The sequence below is a fragment of the Nuphar pumila genome, chromosome 13 (assembly GCF_984573655.1).
Source record: "Nuphar pumila chromosome 13, dmNupPumi1.hap1.1, whole genome shotgun sequence".
Lineage (NCBI taxonomy): Eukaryota > Viridiplantae > Streptophyta > Magnoliopsida > Nymphaeales > Nymphaeaceae > Nuphar > Nuphar pumila.
The window spans coordinates 63707774-63718838 of NC_143261.1; the positions used below are offsets into that span (position 1 = coordinate 63707774).

General features: G+C 35.4%; 1 protein-coding gene across 1 annotated transcript; it reads right to left on the reverse strand.

The window, feature by feature from the left end:
* Positions 1-233: 233 nt before the first annotated feature.
* On the reverse strand, positions 234-2443 carry LOC149818517 (DENN domain and WD repeat-containing protein SCD1-like). Its single transcript, XM_089986236.1, has 9 exons — positions 2423-2443; positions 2099-2182; positions 1789-1984; positions 1445-1574; positions 1234-1297; positions 1050-1094; positions 819-894; positions 618-691; positions 234-540 (listed from the first exon to the last, which is right to left on the reverse strand). Exons 1-9 carry the CDS (start codon positions 2441-2443, stop codon positions 469-471), a joined length of 762 nt encoding a protein of 253 aa, XP_089842362.1. The 3' UTR covers positions 234-468.
* Positions 2444-11065: the final 8622 nt, after the last annotated feature.

The following is an 11065-nucleotide window of genomic DNA, read 5'->3' on the forward strand; positions in this document are numbered from 1 at the left end:
TAATATCTTGTACCCAGGTGCAGATTTATGTTGATGGAAAGTAGTCCCCCAGATCTAGCAAGGCTGATCCCAGGCATATCATCCAATTTCCATTTGAGTTAACATGCCTCATTTTGAAAGGAATTACCAAAAACCACTTATAAATTTTCATGCATGTGACACCTACACATAATGGATAAAATTAAAACCAGTCTGCCAACTAATGAGTCTGTCTTCAGGAAATCACTGAACAGTGACAATAAAATTCCAGCTGACCTATTACTTATCTTGAAAACCAAGAAACAACAAGTCAACAATTATCAAGGTGCAGACACTACATTCAGGATTTCTCAACATCACCAGCTTCCTATCAACCAAAAGGAAACTATTCTGATTCCCAGAACTCAAATCAATATGTAAAAGAGATTGATAGATTGAAAGCATTCTAACATAGTTGTTGCAGCATCCTGGCACTCAGAAATCTTAATATTAAGGGTCCAATGGACTTACTAGCTCTTTTACAGCAACGAATTGTTCATCAGTCAAGCGACAGAGCCATCCCTGATGATAACCAAAAATAAATAAAAGAATAGATATTATAAACATGTATGAAATTTTCAAAATTATATCTGCCTCACCGAGTGAATGTGTTCCCTAATACATTCAACAAACCCACTTCCACCAATTCCTTCAGCATCGGATTCAATTAATGCTGCAAAAGCAATATTATTGGGCATCAAAAGCTTAATTCTAACAAGATTGCAAGACTTATACAAGTACCATCCTTCCACCCACAGACAGAAACCCAGATAGGGGAGAAGACATAATTCCAGACATACCAAGAATTGTTCCATATTCAAATGATGAAAGAGGATCATCAGTTGCTCCCAGTTTTAGAAGGCGCAGCCACAGTCCCTGCCAAGCAAACCGAGCAAGAGAAGTCGACTATGCAAAATCACTAATTTTGGAACAAACCAAAACAAACAAGAGAAGTCAACTATGCAAAATCATGAAACCATTTTCATTATAAGATTAACTCGAATAACAAAAAATGGATAAACAAGTTTCACCTGCAATTTCACTTTTATGTCCAACACCATTCGTTCTCTCTCAGCCTACAAACAAAAATGTCATTACATACAACACCACTAAGCATAACCGTATTTGATAATATTAAGACAAAGAATTCTTCCAAGATGTTGCCAAGTATTTCATTTTCCTGAATATGCAAGTTGAGATCTATAGATTACTTACAGCTCTTTCACGTGGACTAAGGCTTTCTGCTTTCGCATTCATTGCAGGTGAGACTGAAGGAGAGCTGATAGGAAAAAGGGGACAGCTTTTAGTTTGAACAAGAAAAAGAAGAGTTTACATGAACTGTAATGGTATAATTACCTACCATATCACGTTAATCTTGCATGACAAAATATAAGCAGATATTGTTCACTTAAGAAAAGAAAAAGACCTTGTAGTATGTCTGCCTTGATACTCTAGGGCACCACTTGCCACAGCAAGAATGGATCTTCTCCTTTCTTCTTGCTCCTCTGTCCGAACATTTGCAGGAAAGTGGTCATAACAGTATCTCGCCCCAGATCCTGACACAAAGGAAGAAGGTTTAGTAAATAAAACATCCCATGTTTTCAATTTTCACTAACATTTTCCAAGGCTTCATATTTGGTAATATGCAATCAAAGCAGAATAATAGTATATAAGTTAAAGTTGTGCAATAAAATACACTAGAAGAGGAAATCTAACAAGCAATCACAAAGAGTACCTGAAGGAACTTACAAAGGAAACTGCAGAGATTACCTCCAAGTCCTACAACTGGATCAGCTATTGTTAGTGTTTCAAGTTCAGCTGAAATGGTGGGAAGAATGGAGGAAGGGTTCTGGCCCCTCCCAATTGCATCTTGTAACTTGTAAAGAAGATTGTTACTGTTCTCATCGGAGTGAGTACACCTCTCCAAATAATCAAGAAAACCTTGAGAATCTAAAAACTGCATTAGCTGTAAATTGAAGGAAAGAAATAATATCAATATAAAAGCATGATACATACATGAATCTCAAACTACTAGATAAAAATGTCACAAGACTCATGGGAAATAATTTTATGATCTAACCATGGGATCTGGTGGTAGATTAGTCATGCGAGACCGTTTCTTAAGAAATGCTTGTGAGTTGAAGACATTCACAGCAGTATTTTCCTGCTCAAAAAATGTGCATTAGCAGTATTTAAAAGAAGCATACATGGATGAAGCATATTATCAATGATTTAGTCTTAAAAATATAAAATTGAGTGAAATTTTAAATAAATTATAAGCCATACCAGAAAGTTACGGTAGCCGCTCAAAATGGTCGCAAAGAATCTTAAAAATATCAACCTGAAAATACATCAATTATTGAAAAATGATATGTTGATCATTGAGAAAAGACAATTCCAGCACTTGCTCAACATATTTCAGCATTTGGCCACATACTAGGGCATATCAAAGCCAAATAAAATAACTACTACGAAAATACTTGAAATAATCTCATCTACATCTAGAGCAAATGATGAACTTTCTACATCATACAACATAAAGCCTGACATAGCTCTTTCTCGAGATGACACAATTTATCCAACATTTATATTCACAAATAACTAAATGGAAATTTCATCTTTTAATAATGCTAAAGAAATTATTAGAAGTTACAGACAGGGCCATATTAAGCATTTGAATATAAATTGGAGCAAGGATATCCTGGCCAGAAGTCCTATATCAGATGAGGATATCTGTGTGCTGACTGTAAAAGGATTAAGCTCCAAAATATATATGTTTGTGGCAATGGACACAGGATGAGTTCCTCCCATCATTCCATGAGCTTAAATTAATGCCACCAGAAATTAAGGCCATGTTTAACATTTCTTCTTTGACTAAGAAAGAGGACAATCAGCCCCATCATGAAGTCATGGTGGTTGGTATCAAGTGCAAGTTCATCTTAGGGCAATGACAATTTCAGAACATCTAACTCTAGTAAAGTATAAGCTAAAGCAAATTTTGCTCGTCATGAAACTGGTCTTTGGCCCACAGTATCCATGAATTGTAATCCAAAGGCAGTAAAGTGACGTGCCAAATGTGGGAAACATGACCATTTTAATTCATATTGTTATTTATGTTCTCTCTTACATGTCACCTGCCAATTCATTATTGACACACTTTTGTCTTTTTCCTTCTTTAAGTGAAACTCAGCATAATGCCAACATGCAGCCTACTACACATCCTCACGTCCTCCTCCTTTGGGAGGCTCGCAAGATGATACATTCAGTGCCTGTTTTAGTCAGATGAATGGCAGCATAACTTCTACTATGAATTCATGGACAGCAAGAACAAGTGTCCAACATATGCAGCCTTTGATGCCTCAAAATATCTGATACTTGGACTCTATTGCTGCACATCATGCAACAGATGATTCAAGTAAGCTCCTTAATGTTATGTCTTATCAGGGTTGTGACAATATAATTAGGGGTGATAACAAACATCACCTATAGTTCCTACAAGTTCGAGTCCTCTTGATTTGTCATATACGTCTAACTTGATTTTGGTGTTTCAATTAATTGACCAGATGGGTTCTTATGATCAAACCACTGTAATATATAACCTCTTCCGCTTCAATGTAGGTTCCTTGGGTGCTGAGTCTGCTGACTAGATCTTATGTTGGTAACTTATGTGATCTATCAAAAACATGTTCAAACAAGTTTCGGGCACTAAAGTTTGGAATTGCAACAAAAATTTACAATAAAATCATTGATCATTTGGAGGTTATGCAAATTATAAGTATCTAGAATAATGTTCTGCAACAAAAACTTTCAAAAGGAGAAACTGTATCACTCTGAAACAGGTATTAAAATTTAATGATATCCACAATGCAAAACTGATCAATATTTATGTTTTTTGTTTCTGATAGGATTATCCCTCAACAATATAAATTAACACAAAATGACAGTTGTAGCATACCAGTCAGAACAATTGGATAGCTCCTTGGAAAGGTTGATAAATCCGTAGAGTTAGGCCCAGAAGTATAAAACTCCACACCAGCTGGAAGAACACACTGCAGAACTCAAATCTGGAAAATCAATCTATCTCAAAGAAACAACCTTGATTATCATTTCAAGAGAACATCCTTCTAAATCACAACAGCTTGCATCTCTAGAAACTATTGCAACACACAGTGTAGAACACGCTTGCCAGACTAGGAAGCGGAAGCGGAAGCGGAAGCATTTTAAAATTTATAGGAAGCCAAAAGCAATGTATCGATTTGAAAATGAAACAGGAATAAAAAAGGAAGCAATATGGAAAATGAATAGGAATCGGACAAGAAACAAATAAAACTAAGTATCCTTATTTTTCATGTAGTGTAAGAATTAAATTTTTTGTTAAAAATCTAACAATGATGGTTGTCAATTTAAAGAAAGCAGATGAGAAGTGCAAAAGCATGAGAGGAAAAACATAAAAAAAAAAAAGATATGAAAAGTGCAAAAGCGTGAGAGGAAAAACATAAAAAAAACCAATGAAAAGCATATAGAGAGCATGTAGGAAAGCATAGACAATGTTTGTGGGAGCATAGGAGAAGCGTGGGCGAATCGAGATTCTCATGAAGTTTCAGAAGCGAGGGGTATCGTGCTTCCGAATCGAGTTTCGAAGAAGCGTGTTCCCATCAAACTAAGAAGCTTATGGTAACTCTAGTGTAGAATTACCATGGTACAACGTGCTTCGACAACTAAGGATTCATAAATGTAAATCCTTTAATCAGGGTGTAACCAACAATCTATGTCACAGGGATTCAGCCAACCAGGTGATGCACCTGCGTCGACGCGACGTGGGTGCGCGTGCGGTACCCGGTGCGGTCAACCCGACCCTGGGTGCGGTCATATATGTCCAAATTTTGGACTTTAAAAAAGAAAAAAAGAACCCGATGAAATGGGCTTTTGAGGATTATGGCAAAACATTTTTGCCCTCTACTCTGTCTCCTGACCCCGACGCTGCGAGTTTGCGACACCCCGACGCCAGCGACGCCTACAAGCTACCACCGTCTAGCAACGCCTCCTCTCCATCTCCAAGGTATGCATTATCTCTCTCATTCTCTCTCTCTCTCTCAATCTCTCGGCTACCTCTCTCTCTATGTTTTCCTTTTTCATACTGTGTGCCTCTCTCTCTCAACTCAATCTCTTTCCCCTTACTGTGTACCTCTCTCTCTCTCAATCTCGGCCAAACACCATTTTTGCCCATTTCCAAAAAAAATATTATACCCATTTTAGGGAAAACTCAGTTCGGCTAGCTTGTTTTCTCAAAAATCTATCTTTTAAGAGTTTTTACATGTAAAACCTATGTAATATAAACATTGTACATAATATACATTGAAACATTATACATAATATATCTGTTGGGATGTTGCAAGTTTGAATCCTAATGGTATGGCCCGTATGGGGGTCTGTCAAAAAATATTTTACTGCCTTGAGCAACCATTTTGCAAAATATGTTGGCTGTCTCAGCTCATCAAACCCAATTAATGAGCCGAACTGAGTTTTCACAAGCCCAGCCAAACCGAACTTAGTTTTCACAAGCCCAGCCAAGCCCGAACTGAGTTTTCACAAGCCCAACCAAGCCGAACTGAGTTTTTCCTATGACATATTGTTGCTTTTAATGTGTATTATTTGTTGATGACTTGATGTTGGGTAATTTGATTGTTATTACTGATTTTGTTACTTAAAATTTGGTTGAATGCTCATATTTTTATTACTAACTTACTACTAGTCTACTATTGTTATTGTTAAATACTTAGATATTTTTAAAATTTGTTATTTTTACTAGTTAAATTTTTAGTAGCATACTAGTCTACTGCCTAAAATTTGTTAAAATTTTGTTACTAGTTAAGTAATTAGATATATCAAGTTGCATTAATGTTATTGTCATATATTTTTCTCGTACCTTGCGGTATTTATTTATACGTACGATACTACTACTAGTCTACTATTGTATATGTTATTGACCTTGCACTCAATATTTTCAATCTTGATTGTGTGCATAATTGATTTTAATCTAACATTTTTTTTGTTTTCGGGACAAAAATGAAGGATAAAGGGAAAGGACTTGCATCATCCTCATCCCCACATGTGAGTTCTACTGCTAGTGTTGGTGGTAGTTGTAGTGGAAGTGTTGATTCAAGTTCGTTAGCTGCAACATGTGATGATGGGGGGCCACTATGAGCACATGTGGATAAGCTTACAAAAACTGAAGGAGGTGGTGGAAACAAGAGATTTTGATGCAAGCTTTGTGAAAGAGATTTTGTTGGGTCTTACACAAGAGTTAAGGCTCATTTATTGAAGATACCAGGACATGGCATTTCAGGATGCAGAAAAATTGATGAGACAATACGAAAACAATACAAGAAAATACAAGATGAATATGAAAAGAGGAAGACAATGAGTGATTTTTGTGCAATTAGTGTATCATTTTTAAGGTACCAAGAATTAAGGTACCAAGAAGATGCTCAGAAAAAAAGAAAAGTGAATGTAGGAGGTAGAGGAAGAGGAACGATACAAGCATCATTCAATACATATGAAAGAGAGAAGATGGATAGAAAAGTAAGGAGGTATTTTTATTCTAGTTCACTTTCATTTAATGCAGCTAGAAATCTTATTTGAAGGATTTAGTTACTCCTTTGGCAAATTGTAATTTGAGTAGCTATGTACCTCCAAGCTCAGAAAAACTATGAACCACACTTCTTGCCGAAGAGAGGGCAAATATTGAGAGATTATTAAAGATTAAGAAATATTTATGGAAACAAAATGAAGTTTCCATTGTTTCTGATGGGTGGACAGATATTCAAAGGCGTTTACTAATTAATTGTATTGTTTCTTCACTTAGTAGCCCAGTATTCTTGAAAGCAGTTGATGCATCTGGGCAATATAAAAATGTTTAAGTATTTGAAGGGGTTGTTTATAAAACTAATAAAAGAAGTGGGTGATCAGAAAGTAGTGCAAATCATCACAGACAACGCTTTAGTTTATAAAAGTGCAGTATTAAATTTAGAGAGTAAGTATCCTCATATTTTTTGGACTCCTTGTGTAGCACACAACTTGAATCTGACCCTCAAGAGCATCTACAACCCCAAAGAAGAAGAAAATTCACTAACATATGCTCTATGTTCATGGATCGAGGAATTAGAAAAAAATGTCAAAAGCATTAAGAATTTTGTTGTCAACCACCATCATGCTAATGTTATATTTAATAGGCATTCTGACCTAAAATTGTTGAAGGTCGCTGAAACACGTTTTGCGTCCATCATTGTGATAGTGAGAAGGATTAAGGAAGTGAAGAATGCTTTGATTAGCATGGTGACAGATGATAATTGGACATTCTATTATGTTGATAATGTTGTCAAGGCTCAAGAAATTAAGAAATTCATTGTTAATGATTAGTTTTGGGACAGAATCGTATACTTTATTCAATTTACGCAACCTATTTGGGAAATATTGAGAGAAGTTGATAAGGATGAGCCTATGCTTCACAAAGTTTATGAAATGTGGGATAATATGATTGAAAAAATAAAAGTTTTAGTTTTCAAGCATGAAGAAAAAAATCCTTTATTGGATGATTCAGAATTTTTTAATCATATTCATTCAATTTTAGTTAGAAAATGGGATAAGAGCAGCACTCCTTTGCATTGCATGGCACATTCTCTTAATCCAAAATATTATGCAAAAAAGTGGCAGGAAGGTGGTATTGGTCATGTCCCTCCAAATTTAGACTCAGAGCTATCAAGGCATTGACAAGACTTTATTCAGAATCACATATTCTAAATCAAGTCACACAAGAGTTTGAAAATTTTGCATCTTTGAGATTATATAGACAGGCATTACTAGCGAGAGAGGAGGAAAATATAGATCATATCCCATGGTGGTCAACATTTGGATCAGAAACACCTCTTCTCCAATGTCTTGCATGAGATTGCTATCTTAGCATGTTAGTTCATCTTGTTGTGAAAGAAATTGGAGCACATATTCTCAAATCCACAACATGAAGAGAAACAAACTCATCAGCAAGCGTGCAGAGGATTTAGTATATGTTCATTTTAATCTTCGACTACTTTCGCGAACCAATGATGAATACAGGTACTAATTGCTCTCTTAGTTATTGGACTATTTCTTAGTTTTTTCATTTAAATATACTTATATTTAATATTTTTAAAATTGGGTTTGTAATACAGACAAGGATCATCCAAATTTTGAGATGTAATCCCAGAAGAGTGTGACTTAGAGGGAGAGCATGATTTCAACATTACAAACATGGATTTATCTGAGCCTAGTCTTCCTTCTTATGATGCATTTGATATGAAGCAAAAAATTATTAAGATTCATTACCTCATCGTCATATTCATTATGTAAGATATACTTTTGGTATGTAATTATGCATTGTTTGCTTCTTTTGTTAGTATATTGTATAATTTACTTCTTTTGTGTTTTACTTATTTGTTTGTTTTTATAATATATTTAGGTTGATTTAATTATGGTGTTAGTTTTTATGATGTAGAATAGAATTGTAGATTGTTAATTTGATTTATTGCATGTATGATGATGAATTGATTTGATGATATTATGATAATTGTTTTTTATTTCATTAGTGTTATTGTTGTTAACTATTAAAACTTAAAATATATATATATATATATATATATATATAATTTTTATATTTTTGTCCTCCCGCACCCCCGCACCCAAGTTTTTTTAAAGTAATGTGACATAGCCAACAATCTTAATCAACTATAACCCCCAGCAACACTTAATAAATTATAACCCACATCATCCGCCACTCTCAATATGAAAGGACACAAAATCATATACCAGACTGCAAGTATATTAGTATAAAACAATTTTCAGTGAGCCTCTTTAGACAACAGACATGATAAACTATTAAAAGGAAAAAGCCAAATATCCTTTGAAATGCTCTTCATTTCACACAAGGCCATGGGTCTCCTTCTTGGCATGCATGAGATGAAAATAGCCTTTAACATTTACTACCCACAAAAGGTGCATCCATTCTACAAAATGAGACTTCCATAATGAGATATGGCATAAATGCAATCATCATCATAATCCTTGAAATATTATATAATGTTAACAATTCTACTTAAGGTAAATACTTTCTATAGCAAGATCAATTCCCATTCTGAAGTCAGGAATAAGTTCTGTCACTTTAACCTCTTCTAAAAATTGTGTCCACATGTATTCCCATACCTGCTTCTTACATCTATTAATATGTCCATGTAGGACTTCACCAATCAACACGCATTCATCACTCAATATATCTCACATTAAAGCATCCGTTTGTGAGAACTTTCCTATTTAGTCATATTGTTTATAACTACTCGTAGTGCTAACAGTAGTTTATTTTCTAAATAGTTAATCATTATAATCTCATCACTAATTCTTCTAATCCATATGATTCCCTTTAAATCTCCATCAAGTCATAAACCACCAATCTCCCCTGTTTATGTTGTCTTTCAATTGTCTTGATGTTTAACGAAGTTTGGGTCTTGTTTAAGATTAACATCCATAAAAATAGCATTGTGAATTAAATGATTCTAACAGACCTTCTTATAGAGCAAAATGATAAAAAACAGAAATCTAACACAAATTATCCAATTTTTTTCCATAAATCCCATGTTTAGAGACCATAAGATATGGGCATCCAATGCATCAAAACCCATCATAGATATTGAGACACACTATCAAGATCAACAGAAAACGCCCAATTCGAAAAAGATCGGAAGAAAAGGGAAAGGAAATTACAGTGGGCAATTGAGGAGGGGGTGGAGGGTAGATCGAATCCTTGGAATGTGGGAACTGATCCAGAAGGGAAGGCATGTACATGACGCCCGTCCCCTGATACCCCTTGATTCCGTCGAGAGACCGGATCTCCGGCCCGATCCCACACACCACGAAGTACTCGAAGATCCTTCCCCCGCCGCCCATCATGACCAACCAAGGAAAACGGCGGAGAAACGAAGGAAAACGCCGCTTGAGTGGCGGAAAAATCAGAATTTTTCGAGACCAACCTTCCTCTTCTCTTCAACTATGGCCTTCATGGTACTTGGGTGTTCGAGAAAAGATCGAATCGGAGAAGGGAGGAAGCCATTTTCAGCCAAGCGTGTGAAGGATTTGTAGTCTCTCTAGAAGAGCGCCACCACTAACCGCTGCCTGTGGGTGGTGTAGGGACGGCTAATATAGTGGCTAGTTTGGCATTTCTCTGTTTCTCCCCCAATTGCGGCGTTTGAAAACTCTATTATTTGTTATCTAGTTGAGGCATTTCGGACCTAGTGGATCCTATCGGCTTTGCACTTCTTTTTTTTTTTGAAATGCATAGCATAAAGAAACCCCACTCCATACGAGGACCTGATCGCAGTGGCTTAGCCTTCCAGATTTACGGTCTTCATGCCTATGGCTTAAAACTCCACCGCTATGACGCCCACTCCCGGGACATACGTTGAACGTCCACTAGAATATAATGGGTGCTCATGAGAATTGAACCTTGAGGGCTTGTTTGATGTCTTGTCCAAGATTGTACACAACGAACGAACATAACAGACATAACTCATGTTTTATCTGTTATGTAACAAGTGTATTAAGGCCAAAGTTTGACTGTACAAGAAGTTAGTGCTCCTTGTGCTTAACGTTTGCTTTATTTTGTGTGGGGACATCATGAACACACATGGATAATGAGTTGTATAACTTTATTTTGGATCATACAACTCCATCCGTCCAACTATATGAGTGTTTTAACATGTTCATTATGGATTTTAGCCCATAATATGGATCTCGGATTGGATCTAAAAACTAAAAATGTTTAAAATTTTAATAATTTGAGAAAAATAAGAATTGATATTTTTTATATATAAATGATTTAATAAATGTTATATTACACTTAATTATGAAATTTTATCATAAAAATATCAAACCCTAAAATTAAATTAACTATAAAAATTAAATTATCAAACCTTATTAAATCATAAAACCTCAAAATACAAGAAAATAAATCATAAATAAACCA